The sequence below is a fragment of the Anabrus simplex genome, chromosome 1 (assembly GCF_040414725.1).
Source record: "Anabrus simplex isolate iqAnaSimp1 chromosome 1, ASM4041472v1, whole genome shotgun sequence".
NCBI classification, from domain to species: Eukaryota; Metazoa; Arthropoda; class Insecta; order Orthoptera; family Tettigoniidae; genus Anabrus; species Anabrus simplex.
In genome coordinates this window covers 1,766,720,318-1,766,740,274 of record NC_090265.1, presented here as the reverse complement: position 1 = coordinate 1,766,740,274, position 19,957 = coordinate 1,766,720,318, and the positions used below count along the sequence as shown (strand labels likewise).

Genomic DNA, 19,957 nt, shown 5'->3' with positions numbered 1-19,957 from the left:
AAACATGAAATTCATAACCATCTAATACAACAGGTGGAAGAGGACTTTAAGAGGCGCAACTCAAGAGATTTCTACAGGGAACTCAGAAAACAGACAACGAAGTACACAGCTCCCACCCTTCATCTTCGTGGACCTGATGGGAAGCTTCAGTTCAATAACAAGGATTGTACCAATACTCTTGCAGGGTATTTCAAACAGCTCCTCAATGCAGAGGAACCTAAAGAGAGACTTGCATTCTCTGAGCCTCTTTTCAGAGTCTCTTATTGAAGAAATAAGGGAGATTATCAAGAGCCTGAAGAACAACAAGGCCTCAGCTGAAGACGGTATAGTAGCGGAGATGTGGAAACATGCTGACCAACAATCCATACAAAGCATCCATCATATCATAGAGGATATTTGGGCAACGGAGACCTTACCTGAGGAATGGACCTCAGCGGTGATCCATCCTCTACACAAGAAAGGTAGTAAGATATACGTCGACAACTACAGAGGCATCTGTCTAATATCGGTTACGTACAAGATCTTTTCTAAAGCCCTGCAGACCAGAGTGGTCAGTCAACTGGATTCCCAATTAGGTGAATATCAGGCCGGTTTTTGCGCAAATAGATCTTGCACAGAGCAGATACAGAACCTCAAGACAATCCTGAGGTACAAGAATCGTGGCGGACACCAATGGGTAGTCATACTAGTGGACTTCCAGAAGGCATATGATTCAATAGATAGGCAGACCCTCTTCTCCACCTTATGGGAATTAGGCCTGGATGAGAAGACCACCAAACTAATCCAGGCTATGCTGAAGAACACCACCTCCAAAGTAAAGTTTAGAGGTGAGCTCTCAGAAAGTTTCTCTATCCAAACGGGAGTTAGACAAGATGATGGAATTTCTTGCATTCTCTTTAATTGTGTGCTAAAGAAGATTATCAGGGAATGGACTGCCACATTACCTCCAGGAAGTGGACTGAAAATTGGCTACAAGAAAAACCTCAGTGTACCTTGCCTGGCCTTTGCCGATGACCTTATCTTATTATCCAACAACATAGAAGAAGCTACTCACCAGCTACAGAGCCTCTATACCATAGCAGCTAAAACTGGCTTGAGGGTCAATATAAAGAAAACTGAGTTCATGACTAACATAAAGGAGGTCCCACCTACTATGCCATTGGAAAACACCACCCCCCTTACCTTATTATCCAACAACATAGGAGAAGCTACTCACCAGCTACAGAGCCTCTATACCACAGCAGCTAAAACTGGCTTGAGGGTCAATATAAAGAAAACTGAGTTCATGACTAACATAAAGGGAGTCCCACCTACTATGCCATTGGAAAACACCACCATTCATAAGGTTCCTGCAGTGAAGTACCTAGGGGAGTGGATTTCAGCAACCGAGAATGAGACATTAGCAATAGACACCAGATGCACCAAGTTGGAAAGGATCTACCATACCTGTAAGAGCATCTATACATCTAAGTGCCTCTCTAAGAACCTTAAACTCCAACATTACAATTCAGTAGTAAGACCATCCATACTGTACGCCTCTGAGTATCTTCTGATGAACAGAAAAGGTCCACTGAGGAAGCTAGAGCTCAAGGAACGAAAAATACTAAGGAGGATTTTAGGACCAATAAGAGAAGGGGATGGTACTTACAGGATAAGGCACAACAATGAGATCTATGACCATCAAGAAGACATAGTTACATCCATGAGGAAGAGGCGATTGACTTTTTTTTTTTTGCTAGGGGCTTTACGTCGCACCGACACAGATAGGTCTTATGGCGACGATGGGATAGGAAAGGCCTAGGAGGTGGAAGGAAGCAGCCGTGGCCTTAATTAAGGTACAGCCCCAGCATTTGCCTGGTGTGAAAATGGGAAACCACGGAAAACCATCTTTAGGGCTGCCGATAGTGGGATTCGAACCTACTATCTCCCGGATGCAAGCTCACAGCCGCGCGCCTCTACACGCACGGCCAACTCGCCCGGTGATTGACTTTCTATGGGCATTCGACTTGTATAAGAACTTACAGACTTACAAGCAAGATCTTTACCACTACAGGCAGAGGGAAAGCGTCCAAAAATATATGGATCACTACAGTGAAGTCTGACTTAGAACAGCTGGGGATTTCAGAACAAACCATACAGAATCGTGTATTATTCTGGCAGTTGACCTTTCAAGGTGTCTTTCCAGAGTCTCTCACCAGCAGACAGAGTACAGGCACCACCCAATCGAAGTGGACCGAGGAAAGGAAAAAAGTACACAGCCAGAAGATAAAAGCTTTCTGGGCAAAGAAAAAACAGAATTTCTATACAAGGATTCGCAACGAGCCCCGTGGTCCTCAGTAGGCCCAAACGACAAGGAGGAGGAGGAAAGGAGATTCCAAATACCATTTTCCATGTCTGTAACATCTTCAGTTTTTGAGACATAAGTATCCTTATAAAAGGTATTCAAGCAATTTCCCCCTTTTTTCACCTCCCTTACTGGGATTTAGTGAAGAAAAAAACAAAAACAAAAAAACACGTGTTTCTTTATTTTTAAAGGAGATTCCAATTACCAATTTTTACGTCTGTAAACTTTTAAGTTTTTGAGATATAGATATCCTTATTTTAAAATTTCACCCCCTTAATGATGGAATACCCGAAAATCCTTCCTTAGTGAGCACTTACACCGTAATATAAATCTATCCTCAAAATTTCATTTCTTAATGTCCAGTAGTTTTGGCTCGGCAATGATGAATCAGTCAGTTAGTCAATCAGGACATGTTATTTTATATATATATATATATATTTTTTTTGGCTTTTCGTATTACTCTCATTGGTAAATCCCTTTATATATATAATGTTTCGTGTACGATTACGATTTCCTTGGGCTATTTTGACTTACAAGAACTTCCTTGTCAATGTCTGAAGTAGTTCAATTTTTTTTTAAATTGGCTTTTCGTATTAATCTCATTGAAAAATCTCTTTATATACAATGTTTGGTATACGATTTCCGTGGGCTAAAACAATAACGGGGGCCAATGACCTTCGATGTTAGGCCCCTTAAAACAACAAGCATCATCATCATCATCATCATCATCAAAACAATAACGCTAATGGTATCCCTCGCTCGTGAACATGCGACATATAGCTACCCATGGGTAAAGCAACCCTTAGTTAGATCTATGCCGGCTTTTCTCAATGTTTGCCCTTGTGACTTGTTGATTGTCATAAGTTGATATTGATGGGAAATCGCAGTCTTTTGAAATAAATGAAATCAAAGAGAAAATTCAACGGTATGATGGAATCTGCGGTATAAATACTTCTCACCTTTTTACTCATCCGGATATTATACGACCTTCTATAATGTTTCTTTGCAATGACACTACTTGCATTCTAGTACCATAGCAAAGTTTCGGTGGGTTTAAATTACGGAGTAGTATGATGGGCACGCCAATCTGCTAGTTTGTGAGGGGGTAGACCAGGCACAATTATACTGTTTAAAAATTCTGTTGGATAATTAACAGCTTCATCCAGATTGTAAACTGTATTGATGGAAAGGTATGTTTGTGATTCACCAGGATGCTTATCTAAAATGCGCTGATTAAGCGCAATAAACTGGTCATTCATTGTTGCTACAATTGATCTTTCACATAACCACAAATCTTATTTCATATTGAGATTGTGAACATCATCGTAAATACTATTTATTAAAGTTTCAATGTCCACCACAACCTGACAAAGACCGGTAGGTAGTTCTATATCATGAGTATCATTCACTTCTGAACACTTTCCCTCTCCAACATCAAGGAGAATTCTGCTAAATGTTGAATCAGCTGAATTTGCTCTCATGTTTTCTTTTAAAGAAAGCTTTTTACAATGTCCCGAAGTACAGAACGTTTTAAAGAGGCGTTAATTTCATCCGCTCACGTATCTTTAGTGACAATTGGTAATATCTGTCTAAAATCTTCAGCGAATAAAAATGTTACTCCTCCAAATAATAGAGTATTACCTCTTAGGTCTTGCATGGTTCTGTTCACAGCTTCGACTGAAATTAATTCGCCATAGTGCATTCGTCCCACACTACAAAGACTCACTCTTGTAATACTTTGACTTTATGACTATTTTTCGACATACTGCAGACGGGATTTTCCATATGCTCTGCTTCTATTGGTACTTTAAACATGGAATGTGATGTTTTTCCCCCAGGAAGTAAAGTTGCAGCTATTCCGGAAGATGCGACTGCTATGTCAATTATATTCTGAACATATCTTGGCCAATAAAGGATTTATCAAAAATGTCTTGCTAGTACCAACTGGTGCGTCTAAAAAATATACACCACCAGTGTTAGCAGCATTCACACTATCAACGAGAAGTCTGTAAACTTGATTTTGTTCGTTCATTCTGATTTATCGTATGTTGAAATTCAACCGGATCAAAATCTGTGTGTTGAATATATTCTCTGTTCAAATTACGTATTAACAATTCCATCGGTTGCTTGTGGAGATGGTAAACCGTAATAAGGAAGAGTATTACTACCTATGGAAAGGAGAATGTTTTGTAACGCAAACAGAGCACGCTTAGTAAAGTTTTGTAAATGAGCATTTATGTCTGCATCTGTGTAATGTTGTTGGAGGTCTCTTAATAATCTTCCATGAAATGATTCTTAAACTTGTCCCATAGTTCTGAGGGATTAGAAACATTGCAAAATACCAATATAGTGGCAAATAGCTCTCTCCAGATAGTAATTCATATCTGTACCAATTTTGGGTGGTAAATCTCGCTGCTGTAGAATCCTTGAGCTGATGTAGCCATCGTTATGGCTGGCCATTTCTTTATGGGATTTCTAGAGCAGGGGTAGTGTGGTGCCAATATCTCCATAATGGTTGGTTTTAAGGCCTTAAAACATGGCTTTTGGGCCCGTAGGTCTTATCAAGTTTTGTTATTTGCATCAAAGGGCTTAAAATGAGCTTTGTCTCATCCCTGTATGAAAAATTTGATATTTCACCTATTATTTTTATATCTGCCCCCTGTTGCCCCCCTCTAATTGTTTTGAAAATTTAAAAGTAGCCTAAGTTACTCCTTATACCACCAACTGTCTGCCAGTGAAAGTCCCGTCAAAATCGGTCCAACAATTTCGAAGATTAGCTGGAACATAAATACTTCTTGAACATTTCTGTAGTTAATAATCAGATGAACTTACTCTTTGAGGTACTTCCTAAGTTTTAACTACAGTATAGAGTGAAGAATGCTTCCCCATGCATTTTCTCTATTTTCACCTTCTTTAGATTTCTTTTCCCCACATGCCATAGTTTTGCTGTTCTCCCTGGTGTCTTCTATTCTCTGTTTAATAACTTAAGAAGAGTGTAAAGTTGAGGTTCATTATTGATTTTACGTATCTCCTTCCGATCTATGTATTTCTTTCTGATCGTTCTTGTTTCATTACAATCTTTTATTAGGTGTGCCACTTCCATATCTTTATTGCATAAAATGGACTGTTTTTTCCTTCTTTTCTTGTGTGTTATGTCTTTATTCTTATTTACTTTTATCAGTCACCAGATTATCCCTCTCATTTACATTTTTGTTAACATTTCAGTCCTTATCGCCATACTTTTAATTAGTGCAAAAATCTACATATGTTCTCTTGCTATTACATTCTGTCCATATTTCTCTTTCCATATCTTGGACCACCTTCTTACACAATCTCATATCATTTGTTGATAAATTCATTTCCCAGTGGTCCCCCATTCTTAAGTCATCTAATAGCTTCACCCCATCCACCCAGAAACTCTCATTTCGATATAACATTCGGTGCTAGTATGCTATGTTTAGAACTTCACCTTCTGCCCTTGATTTTGACCTCAACGAACAATTAACTATTTGTTTAACAATATCTGCCCTTATACTTGACGGCCCTTTGGTGTAGGGGTAGTGTGCCTGCCTCTTACCCAGAGGCCCTGGTTTTGATTCCTGGCCACGTCAAGAATTTTTACCTGGATTTGAGGGCTGGTTCGAAGTGCACTCAGCCTATGTGATTATAATTGAGGAGCCATCTGACGGTGAGATAGCAGCCCCGGTCTAGAAAGCCAAAAATAACAGCTGAGAGGACCTGTTGTGCTGACCACGCGACACTTCATGATCTGCAGGCCTTCGGGCTGAGTAGCAACTGCTTGGTAGGCCATGGCCCTTTGGGGCTGCTGCACCATGGTGTTTGTTTGCCCTTATACTCACTCCCTTCACACGTCATTGTCACTCCATTGTATCCAATACGGTTTGGTCATCCCATCATTGTCCAGCTCCATGGCTACACGTAACCCTGTCCTCCACCACAATAACACACAGTTACCTACACATGGCAGATGCTGCCCACCTTTATCAGAGGGTCTGCCTTACAAGGACTGCACCCGGCTAGAAATAGCCACACAAAATTATCATTCTTCTTCTTTTGCTACCGCTTTTCCCACACCTATGGGGTCGCGGGTGCTAACTACATAGCACATGTGGTTTGGCCCTGTTTTACGGCCAGATACCCTTCCTGACGCCAACCCTATATGAAGGGATGTAATCACTATTGCGTGTTTCTGTGGTGTTTGGTAGCCACACAAAATAATAATTATTATTATTACCGGTATTATTATTATTATTGTTTGTTTGAGTCATCAGTCCATAGACTGGTTTGATGCAGCCCTCCATGCCACCCTATCCTGTGCTAACCTTTTCATTTCTACGTAACTATTGCATCCTACATCTGCTCTAATCTGTTTGTCATATTCATACCTTGGTCTACCCCTACCGTTCTTACCACCTACACTTCCTTCAAAAACCAATTGAACAAGTCCTGGGTGTCTTAAGATGTGTCCTATCATTCTATCTCTTCTTCTCGTCAAATTTAGCCAAATCGATCTCCTCTCACCAATTCAATTCAGTATCTCTTCATTCGTGATTCGATCTATCCATCTCACCTTCAGCATTCTTCTGTAACACCACATTTCAAAAGCTTCTATTCTCTTTCTTTCTGAGCTAGTTATCGTCCATGTTTCACTTCCATACAATGCCACGCTCCACACAAAAGTCTTCAAAAACATCTTTCTAATTCTTATATCAATGTTTGAAGTGAGCAAATTTCTTTTCTTAAGAAACCTCTTCCTTGCTTGTGCTAGTCTGCATTTTATGTCCTCCTTACTTCTGCCATCATTAGTTACTTTACTACCAAAGTAACAATATTCATCTACTTCCTTTAAGACTTTGTTTCCCAATCTAATATTTTCTGCATCACCTGCCTTCGTTCGAGTGCACTCCATTACTTTTGTTTTGGACTTATTTATTTTCATCTTGTACTCCTTACCCAAGACTTCATCCATACAATTCAGCAACTTCTCGAGATCTTCCGCAGTCTCAGATAAAATAACAATATCATCAGCAAATCTCAAGGTTTTGATTTCCTCTCCTTGGACTGTGATTACCTTTCCAAATTTCTCTTTGATTTCCTTTACTGCCTGTTCTATGTAAACATTGAAAAGGAGAGGGGACAAACTGCAGCCTTGCCTCACTCCTTTCTGGATTGCTGCTTCTTTTTCAAATCCCTCGATTCTTATCACTGCAGACTGATTTTTATACAGGTTGTAGATAATTCTTCGTTCTCGGTATCTGATCCCTATCATCCTCAGAATCATAAATAGCTTGTTCCAATCAACATTATCGAATGCCTTTTCTAGATCTACGAATGCCATGTACGTGGGCTTGTCCTTCTTGATTCGATCCTCTAAGATCAGACGTAAAGTCAGGATTGCTTCACGTGTTCCTACATTTCTCCTGAAGCCAAATTGATCTTCTCCCAACTCAGCTTCAACTTGTTTTTCAATTCTTCTGTAAATAATACGTGTTAAAATTTTGCAGGCATGAGATACTAAACTAATGGTGCGGTAGTTTTCACACCTGTCAGCACCGGCTTTCTTGGGAATAGGTATAACAACATTCTGCCGAAAATTGGATGGGACTTCTCCTGTCTCATACATCCTGCACACTAAATGAAATAACCTTACCATGCTGGTTTCTCCTAAGGCAGTCAGTAGTTCAGAGGGAATATCATCAATTCCAGGTGCCTTGTTCCTATTTAGGTCACTCACAGCTCTGTCAAACTCTGACCTCAAAATTGCGTCTCCCATTTCATCAGCATCAACAGCCTCTTCATGTTCCAGAACCAAATTATCTACATCGTTACCTTGATACAACTGTTGGATATGCTCTTGCCATCTTTCTGCTTTGTCTTCTGTCCCTAGAAGTGGCTTTCCACCTGAGCTCTTAATATTCATGCACCTAGATTTCCTTTCTCCAAAGGTTTCCTTGATTTTCCTGCATGCAGCATCTACCTTTCCCAAGACCGTACAGTCTTCGACATCCTTGCACTTATCCTTCAGCCACCTTGCACTTTCTATCCACTTCATTCTTTAATCGCCTGTATTCTTTTCTGCCCTCTTCATTTCTAGCATTCTTATATTTTCGTTGTTCATCAATCAGGTCTAGTATCTCCTGAGTTATCCACTGATTCTTAGTTGATCTTTTCTTCCTTCCTAACATTTTTTCAGCTGCCCTACTGACTTCATTTTTCATGACTATCCACTCTTCCTCTATTGTGTTTCCTTCAGCCTTTTCATTTAGTCCTTGTGCAACATGTTCCTTGAAACAATCTCTCACACCCTTTTCTTTCAACTTGTCTAGATCCCATCTTTTTGCATTCTTTCCTTTTTTCAATTTCTTCAACTTCAGATGGCATTTCATGACCAACAAGTTGTGGTCAGAGTCCACGTCTGCTCCTGGGAAAGTTATGCAATCCAACACCTGGTTTCTGAATCTCTGCCTAATCATAATGAAGTTTATTTGATACCTTCCAGTGTCTCCAGGTCTCGTCCACGTATAAAGCCGCCGTTTGTGGTGTTTGAACCAAGTATTGGCAAGGACTAAATTATGATCAGTGCAGAATTCAACCAGCCGACTTCCTCTTTCGTTCCTTTGTCCCAATCCGAATTCTCCTACTGTATTACCTTCTCTTCCTTGGCCTACCACTGCATTCCAGTCTCCCATCACAATTAGATTCTCGTCACCTTTTACATATTGAATTAAATCTTCTATCTCCTCATATATTCTTTCGATTTCTTCATCATCCGCTGAACTAGTAGCCATATAGACCTGCACAATTGTGGTGGGCATTGGTTTGGTGTCTACCTTGGCGACAATAATTCTTTCACTATGCTGGTCGTAGTAGCTTATCCGCTGCCCTATTTTCTTATTCATTATTAAACCAACTCCTGCATTTCCCCTGTTTGATTTCGTGTTGATAATTCGGTAGTCGCCTGACCAAAAATCCTGTTCTTCCTGCCAACGTACTTCACTTATACCAACTACATCTAACTTTAGCCTATCCATCTCCCTTTTCAGATTCTCTAACCTACCACAACGATTCAAACTTCTAACATTCCACGCTCCGACTCGCAGAATGTCAGTATCCATCTTCCTGATGATCGCCCCCTCTCGTGTAGTCCCCACCCAGAGATCCGAATGGGGGACTAGTTTACCTCTGGAATATTTTACCCGGGAGGAAGCCGTCATCAGTACATCATTCATACAGAGAGAGCTGCATGTCCTCGGGAGGTAGTTACGGCTATAGTTTCCCGTTGCTTTCAGCCGTGTAGCAGTATCAACACAGCTAAGCCATGTTGAGTATTATTACAAGGCCGTATCAGTCAATCATCTAGACTGCCGCCCTTGCAACTACCGAAAGGCTGCTACCCCCCTTTCGATGAACCATTCGTTAGTCTGGTCTCTCAACAGATACCCATCCGATATGGTTGCACCTGCGGCTCGGCTATCTGCATCATTGGGACACGCAAGCCTCCCCACCGCGGCAAGGTCACATGGTTCGCAGAGGAGGATTATTGTTATTATTATTACCCCATCATTATTTTGACAAATTTACTTATAATTACATCTAAGTTACAATTCAATTATCTACTCACCGAATTTCTGTCCATACAATCACTTCGTTTCAACTACTGAATGAAATACATTTTGCTGAGCTTTATATTTGATCTTGAGCATCTTTCTATCCAGTGTTTATGTAATAGCCAAAGCATGTACTCCCTTCATATTTGCTCTCTATCTGTTCTTCCCATCTGCCATTGCTGCTTATAACCTCCCCTAGGAATTGAGTTATTTTTTAAAACTTGTAGTTTTGTGTTCCACATCCTCCACTATTCACTCTGGTTTTCTGTGGATTAATTTTTAGATACTACACTTTACAATAATTGACCATCTCATTAACAGTATTTTGCATCTTGACAGATGTTAATGTGAAAAATATGATCCACAAAGTTCGGACCCCTTCATATGGAGCAGCAACCTGTTCGGTAACAGTTGAGAGCTGAATACAGGCAGCAGAAATAAAATTCCTCAGACGTATGGTGCAGAAAACAAGAAGAGACAAAGCAAAGAATGAGTAAATATAGAAATAAATTATCATTCTACGTTGCGATTTTATTTGACGTAAATAAATATCACACGAGAACACGTTCACTTCCTTATACAAATTACTTTATTTACACTGTACGTCACAACACACAATTTTACACAGTAGCAAATGACACTATATACAACATCCAATAACAGTACCCTGAAGTCGATTCTGACAAGTACAGATATCAACAACACTGACACGTGCACTATAACATACTCTCTTTCGAATTCACCGCCCGACTCACTTGAGTCCAATACTCAGACTTTGTAGTTGGTCTTGGACTGTCTCACCAAATACAGTAGAGATAATACGCGACACTTACGGATTTCGTTTTGCTAAAATGGGAGACAATTCGACGGTGGCGCTCCTAGTGACTTGACCTGAACAAATCGCGCTAAATTCAAATATCAATGAAAATGTATATACTGAAATGGATAAATAAATTACGTCTAGAAAGAAAGTGCTATTGAGATATTAACTTCGAAGTTGCTAAAGCAATTGTGGATAAATGAATGAAGAATTATATAAAAGGTTACTATCCAAAGACTGAAATTAGACATATAAACAAGAAGTGAAATGGACTGGTGTGAAATGGCTTGAACTTTCATTTATGCATTACTTTTTTTAGCTTTAGCATTCCTGCCTGAACTCTTACGGTTGGATTTGTCTTTTTTCTCATTTAAAAACATTGTATCATCACATTAAGACACTTGTCAATTAAAAAAACGGCACATTCCTTACACATATCATGCAATGAATTAACATTTAATACCTGGACAATTTTCCTCTTAATAAAGCCTACTAACAGATGATGCAATGAATTAACATTTAATAATAATAATAATAATAATAATAATAATGTTTTTTGTTTTACGGCCCACTAACTACTCTTTTACGGTTTTCGGAGACGCCGAGGTCAGAATTTAGTCCCGCAGGAGTTCTTTTACGTGCCAATAAATCTACCTAGATGAGGCTGACGTATTTGAGCACCTTCAAATACCACCGGACTGAGCCAGGATCGAACCTGCCAAGTTGGGGTCAGAAGGCCAGCGCCTTAACCATCTGAGCCACTCTGCCCGGCGAATTAACATTTAATAGCTGGACAATTTTCCTCCTAACATGAAGCCTACTAACAGAAAGATAATCTATAAAATCCAGGCTTAAATCTGAGAAGAGGGATAAGGAAAGAAACGTATGAAAATGTTGTCAATAATGATGCTTTAAGGAATATTTATGTACAATTAGAGCAAAAATGTAACATCCACTTGGCTGTATTGTCGAGGATTTCTAAAGTCGCTGACCTGGACATGATCTGAACAGATCTTATAATTCTTATATAAGCGTAACGTCCCTTCTTTCTTGTACTCCTTATCCAAATCGCTTCTGTGACATTTCAAAACCCACAGATCACACCTACAACAACACATCGGTATTGAAGGTTAACTGCTGCACTATAGAATAAAATATGCATATTACATCTTATGCCAGTTAAAATATGGGTCGAGCAGATCAGAAGATTATGAAGTACTATAAAAATCTCTGTCACTGGAAGAATATATATGCAAACACAATATTACATGTTCTTGTCATGAGGGAACCTGAAGAACGACCGCGCATTTTTCTCTACTTCGTAATTACTGCAGCCAAACACAGCGCATACCTTTCCCCTCATATTGAGAGGAGGTATCAAGGAATGACACACACTACTCACTGAAAACGCATAAATAACACCAAAAACTTCACACAAAAATGCACGTGCTCTTATGAGAGAATCAGTACTGTTCAGGTCTATCCGCTAGAGTGAGCTCCAGTAGCTGTTCCTCGATATCTCGCTCAGTGTCGCGTATTATCTCGACTGCATTTGGTCTCACTGACTCGACAGCTCGATATTTATACTATTCAATCAACCATCTAGAATTATCGACTTCTGGAAGAGTTCTTACAACACTCTAATGAAACACACTCGAAACATCGATCGACCAGCTAGTCGAATGGGTACTCGAATGTTCTTTCGTTATTTAAAAATGTACATGGAAATATCTACAACATTCGTAATGTCTCTACATGTATCTGGATAATAAAACCTTACAGTAAATTCCCAGAACCTTTCATATACACCAAATTAATAGTACAATAAGTCTAACATACTAATATTATGGTATTTTCTACCGCTTTCGATTTTGAGGTTGAACAATACACAATACGTATTTGAGGTTATACAATTTTATACTACATATTTGCAGGGAAATCATATACTAGTCATGCTGAGCACTTAATAAAAGATAATTTAGTCTTAAATAAACTAAAATATATTAAACATATTAATTGAAGGTTTTACACCAATTACGATGTCGTACCTACGACAAAATTAAAAGTGTAAAAGTTAAAAGTTAGGTGATAAAATAAGTGAAATGTCGATTGGAACACTGTGTAGATGAGGAGTGGCAGACAATAGAAGAAAATGGAGAGGAACCATAGTTACCACCAACCTGCCACAGAGAATTTGTATGCTCTAGTAACATGTCACAGTACTAAGACACTTACCACAGTTCTTGAGCTTTAATAATGGATGATCTGTTGGCAGAGGTTCTGGAACCATCACATCTAGACCTGCTGCATAAATCTTGCCTGATTCCAAAGCTCTAATTAAAGCTGGCTGGTCTATTACACCTACAACGTAGAAAACATAAATATGAATGCAAGGAATTAAAGTTATATTTATATCTAGTCACACAACACTTCCCTTGAAATGGCAGATGAGATGGATATACATAGTGTACAATCAAACCTCATATAACTAAATTCAGGATAATGATAAACCTGTATTAAGAAACATTTTTGTACGATCCTGGGAAATTTCCTACCTTAATAACATTATTATTCATTACAGCGATGAAGCAATTTCAAAAACATCATGTTGTATTGTTATGTATCTTGGCCTTAAATGGTTCTTGGAAAGCAATAAGCTGGTGCTTGTAGATAGTGGCAGGTATGGGAATTTCTATGAACCGTTGAAAGCTTGAAGTATACAAGTCTTCTCAGTTGCTCGTATTTTCTAGCGCGTGGATGAAATGCAGATATGGGCTGTGTTCAATGTAAGTCAATAAGTTAGGAAAAACATTAGCAGTGATTAATGATTTAGATGACAGAAAGAAGCAGTCAATAGTTATGAAAAACATATGGCTATGTCAGTAATATTTAGGATTGTTGCGACAAGTAGAACAAATACAGCATGTTCCAAATTCCCTTCAATGTGTTACAAAACAACAGTTTATTGCTTTGGAATCTTTGAGAACAGTACTTATTAAAGAGCAAAAAGCAAAAGTTACAGAGTTACTGAGATGTCTGAAAGAAAATATCGGGGGAAAAGTCCAGGTTTGAGGAGAAATAACTCCTGCAGCCTCCACCATGGCAATGCACCAGGTCATGCAATGCTGTTTATGAATACGAAGACAGCTGCCATTCTCCATCCACTCTATTCACCTGAATTAGCACTGAGAGACAATTTTCTAAGCCCTAAACTAAGGTTCACGCAGAAAGGATGATGATTTCAGTCAAATGAAGTGATCAAACCAAAAACTGCAGATGGAACTGCGTGCGGTCCCCCAAATAGCCTACCAGGACTGCTTCCTTAGATGGCATTGGGAGGATGGTATTAATAGAGTAGAGTTATACTTTGAATCAGCTAACTAGGCTGCAAGATCATTAATTTCAAAAAGAGAAATGTTTTCTAGATCTGCTGAGTCAAATTATACATTGCAAACCTGACTTATAGATAGTTTGAAAGTACTTGCTAAATCTCTCACCTCCTCGTGCAATGTTGACTACGATTGCATTCTTCTTCATTTTAGAAAATGCTGTATCATTGAACATATTTCTTGTTCCATCATTTAAAGGACAAGCTATGATGATGAAGTCACTCTCTTTTAAAAGGTCATCAAAGGATACAAACTGGGCTCCTAGTTCAGCAGCTGAAAATAAATAAATAAATAAATAAATGAATGAATGAATGAATTAATTAATTAATTAATTTAAAAAAGTTTAAGACATACAATGACAATAAACTCTTATGAGCTGATAAACCTTATTGGGTAGGAAGTTCTATTGAACAACACTGAAAGGGATCACTAAATTTTAAAAAACCTGGAATAATAACTTAATTCAAAGCTTAAGAAAAAGACCGATCAAGCTTTCTGAGATAATGATATTGTAGTCACTTCAAGAATTGATTCATCTATCAATCAAACTTCTAATTATTTTCAGCTTTATTTTAAAGAGTTTCAGATAAGGTCGAAGACATAACAACCCATTGACCTGATCTAACACTACATGCATCTAACTACTGACTGTCCTATTATGTGTTCTCCCCCCTTCCCAAAGGGGAGTGCTAGTGGGTTCAAGTACAAGTATTGTGAACATATGTAGGAACCATAGGTCTGCAGTGGTTTGTTTTGGTTGCCTGCCTTCGAGACGCTCAAGTGTTAACTCGCCACACTGTGTTTTAGAAGCATTTTCCGCATCACCTTCCTTCTGTCTTCCTTGTGTCTGTTGCCACTCCCGCACATCATGTCTGAGAAACACCGGGAACTTTTCAAAGAATATGCATAGTCATATTAAATGCATTAAGAACGCTCCAAGGCCAGCAATAATTAGGAACTCCTTATTTTAACAAGATTTCTGTCGCAATCTTTCAACGTTATAATGATCATTCAACCGCAGGATGTGTCTTGTTAACAGCATTAAAAATTGAATTTTATGTTACATAAAGAAACACCACAAGTCACTCTTTTTAAGGATTTATTCAAGAGAGTCTCAACAACACAGTGAAAATGAAAATCTACAACCTGTTTTCCAGTCAATGACTGGGTCAGGGATGGAATGAATGAAGCCCAATCTTGCAGTGAGGATAGGAATTGTGCCAGCTGCCGAAGCCTGTTGCACTCCTCTGGGGCAATGATTAATGAATGTCAGATGAAATGAAATGATATTGGAGAGTGTTGATGGAATGAAAGATCACAGGGAAAACCGGAGTACCCGGAGAAAAACCTGTCCTGCCTCCGCTTTGTCCAGCTCTAATCTCACATGGAGTGACCGGGATTTTTTTGAACCAGGCAACCCAGCAGTGAGAGGTTGACGCGCAGCCGCCTGAGCCATGGAGGCTGCCTCTCAACAACATAGTGCAGCAAGAACATATATATAACGCTTGGATCTGTAGTAATTACAGAACATAAGTTTTTACAAAGGACATTTTGATGAACATTATGACAAACTGTCACAGTTTTGTTGGTGGATACTAACACGATTAATTCTCCTACAACTAACCCTTCCCCCCACCCCCAGCTCATTACATCATTATCTTAATAACCAATAACTTTAAAGTATTTTTGCATGTTTTTAGACAATTTTACAAAAGCTTTGTCGTAGTACATTTTTATTGTTTTCATCTAAGCAAGGATACTTGTAACCGATTATGTTTATCTTCTCCTTCTTCTTTTCAAAACTGCTTTCCGCACACCTGTGGATTTGGCTCTGTTTACGACCGGATGCCCTTCCTGACGCCAACCCTATATGGAGGGATGTAATCACTATTGCATGTTTCTGTGGTGGTTGGTAATGTGGTATGTCATCTCAATATGAAGAGGAGTGTGTTGGGACGAGCACAAACACCCAGTCTCTGAGGTAGAAGAATTAATCAGAAGCGATTAAAATCCCTGACCCGGCCGGGAATCAAACCTGGGACCCTCTGAACCGAAGGCCAGTACGTTGACCATTCAGCCAACGAGACGGTCAGCTGATGATGTTTATATTAAAATGAAACATGTATTACTAACTGAAGAAATTGCTAAGGGCAATAAATATATAGTATCGATAAGGTGGAATAAATATTTAACTTTAATTTATCAAATACTTTAGACCGATACAGATCATGAAGTCAATTGCTTGCAGTCATTATTGCGTCGATGTGAATTGTACTGCCAAGTTGGCGGAAGACATTTTAAATAACTGTTCAGTGGAAATATATGTTTCTTGGTTTTCATTGCGTGCACCTAAAGTGTAAACCGAAAGCAAACAGTGGTCATGTTTACACTACAGCACCTGGGAGGTTGGCAGCTGATCCTATGTTTCTATGCGCGCTTTGCGCCAAAAGTAACCATCATACGATATATACTAATCATCGCAGACCTGTGGTTCCTATGTTTCACAATACTCATATTTGAACCCACTAACAGTTGTTTAATTCACAAAATGAAGTTTTCCTGCACCCTGTATGTGACTTGATTTGGCACTTGTTTTTTTTTTCCCAATATTTGTATTATCCTGTTGGATTTCTTTTCTCCCTTTGTGTTTGTCCTGTGTTCCTGATCTTTTACGTGCACACGCGCACGCATGCACACGCGCACAGACACACAAAACGCCCCCTATCCTGTGCTAAACTTATCATTTCTACATAACTACTGCATCCTACATCTGCTTGTCATATTCATATCCTTGGTCTACCCCTACTGTTCTTACCACCTACATTTCCCTCAAAAACCAATTGAACAAGACCTGGGTGTCTGAAGAGTTTTTATTTATTGATTGATTGAATTGTATAATACAGACCGATAAAAATGTATACTAATTTAAACCTAAAATACAACATTTTTAAAGTATACAATTGTGTGTTTAAAAGTTTCTTTAAACAAAACCATACAGCTTGAAACAATGAAACCTGATAATAAGTTCATCTAAACAGACTAAATCCAAGAGCATTCAATTTTGTCCATAAATGTTTCTTAATATTTCTTTTGAATTTATTGAAATTCTGAGAAGCTTTTATCGAGTCTGGAATTGAAAGTAAATGGTATTATAGCCCTATAAAACACATCATTAGTTCCATACTTCACTGTATTCATTCTAGGGACATGTAAGTTTCTCTTTTTCTCATCAAACTTAGCCAGATTGATCTCCTCTCACCAATTCAAATCAGTATTTCTTCAGTCCTGATTCGCTCTACTCATCTCACCTTCAGCATTCTTCTGTAAAACCACATTTCAAAAGATTCTATTCTCTTTCTTTCTGAGCTAGTTATCGTCCATGTTTCACTTCTGCACTTTGCCACACTCCAGATGAAAGTCTTCAAAAATATTTTTCTAATTCCTATATCAATGTTCGAAGTGAAAAAAATAATTTTCGCCAGAAAGGCCTGTGCCAGTCTGCATTTTATGTCTTCCTTACTTCTGCCATCTTTAGTTATTCTACTACCCAAGTAACAATATCCATCTACTTCCTTTAAGACTTCATTTCTTAATTTAATAATTCCTGCATCACCTGACAAACAAAAATTTCTCGAGCTTTGGTGATTTTTTCTAATTTGTGGCTTATGGTCTATTGCTCATTGTGTTAATACATTCAGTTTTGGCTACTATTCCAGACATGTCACATCATTATGTCAGTTAAATAAAGGAAAGAGGAGAATTTATGATATAAACTTCAAATTGCAGATTTCAAAAACATTCTCCCCCCGCCTCAACGAACTTGATACGTGTGGCGCTCCTAGTGAGCTCATTGAAATTTAATATTGTGCGTGTTTCTGTCTATCTTGGCCATTGATATGTTGTAATAAATGTGTTTCGCTCCCTGTTCCTCACTTATGGCTCCATGGGCAAGGAATACGTTCCGTCCTGGGGTGTCCCCCCGTTCTCGCCTTTCTCTTCGTATGTCGATCTTCTGCCATGCCCCCTCACCTGCGCTTATCCCCTCCCGGCTTCTCCGAGAGAGGGGGCGTGCTGACGTTGGTCTTGAGTCCTTCCCCTCCCAGAGGGCCTGTGCGGCTCGCCGGGCGGTGGAAAGAATTACTCGCCTGCGGCACTTGGAGCAGAGCGCTTCTCTTGATCGAACCAAGGACCGTGAGAGGGGCATGGGAGGTAAGATCTTCAGGTTTTCTAAATGTTGGTAGGATGATGGGAGGAACTAGGAACTACAATACGGATATGTAAAGCCATGTATCTGGGGACTTTAAGTTGTAAACTAATAACTGTAGGCTTGGTGCCAAGGTATTATTGAGTAATGAACTTGAAGTGTTATAGCCCTTAATTTCTATGTTTCTTGTATCATAAGCTATCGGTGGCCACTAGAGCCTACGTTATTGATATTAGTTTGTAATCAAGGTAGGAGCCAAGGAAAGAGCTCAGGCAAATGATATGAAGGTTCCAGAATATTTTGGGTGTTTAGTTTGAGAACCAATGTTTTACGTTTGCTATAGTACCCAAAAGGGATGTTAACTGGATGTTCACCTTAGACGAGGTAGCTGGTGAACTGTATATACATAGCAGCCAAGTAATAATATGTTTGAAGTTTATCTGGTACCAAGTCGAATAGTTTGCATTCACGTTAGCCCTCTTGTAGGAGCAGAAGATTACCTTTCAGTTTTACCTAGGATGAATGATGGAAACGGGTCAAAGCCCTCCTTTAAATCATGTTAGAACTCAAACGCTTCCGAATATGTTTGTTCTTAATTATCTGTAAAATAAATGTTCTAGTCAAGCTGTTCGAAACTTTGTCTTGACATTATACCTCTGGGTTGGTCCTTACGTTTATTAATCCAGATCCCTGGCCCGCTCTCCTTTGGGTCGTCCTGCCAGTAGAGTCACGGCACATAACCCGGAGTGGAAGCGTGCTGGGCCCATAACCCAGAGGTCCGTGGATCGAAACCACGCTCTGCTACCGTTTCCATCATTCATCCTAAGTAAAACTGAAAGGTAATCCTCTGCCCCTACAAGAGGGCTAACGTGAACACAAACTATTCGACTTGGTACCAGATAAACTTCAAACTTCAAACATATCATTACTAGGCTGCTTTGTATACACAGTTCACCAGCTACCTCGTCTAACGTGAACATCCAGTTAACATCCCTTTTGGATACTATAGCAAACGTAAAACATCGGTTCTCGAACTAAACACCCAGAACATTCTGGAACCTTCATATCATTTGCGTGAGCTCTTTCCTTGGCTCCTACCTTGATTACAAACTAATATCGATAACGTAGGCTCTAGTGGCCACCAATGGCTTATGATACAAGAAACATAGAAATTAAGGGCTATAACACTTCAAGTTCATTACTTAATAATACCTTGGCACCAAGCCTACAGTTATTAGTTTACAACCTAAAGTCCCCAGATACATGGCTTTACATATCCGTATTGTAGTTCCTAGTTCCTCCCATCATCCTACCAACATTTAGAAAACCTGAAGATCTTACCTCCCATGCCCCCCTCACGGTCCTTGGTTTGATGAAGAGAAGCACTCTGCTCCAAGTGCAGCAGGCGAGTAATTCTGTCCACCGCCCGGCAAGCCGCACAGGCCCGCTGGGAGGGGAAGGACTCAAGACCAACGTCAGCACGCCCCCTCTCTCGGAGAAGCTGGGAGGGGATAAGTGCACGCGAGGGGGCATGGCAGAAGATCGACATACGAAGAGAAAGGCGAGAACGGA

The 19,957-nt window shown here is 39.4% G+C and overlaps 1 protein-coding gene across 1 annotated transcript in view; it reads right to left on the bottom strand.

Moving 5' to 3' along the window:
* The window catches only part of LOC136858758 (glyoxylate reductase/hydroxypyruvate reductase-like), a 125,406-nt gene that overhangs the window by 9,542 nt on the left and 95,907 nt on the right, over positions 1-19,957 (bottom strand). The window contains exons 5-6 of the mRNA XM_067138536.2: positions 14,290-14,454; positions 13,028-13,153 (exon numbers count right to left, since the gene is read on the bottom strand). Coding sequence (XP_066994637.2) covers positions 13,028-13,153; positions 14,290-14,454 — 291 coding nt within the window. The remainder of the gene's footprint in view (positions 1-13,027; positions 13,154-14,289; positions 14,455-19,957) is intronic.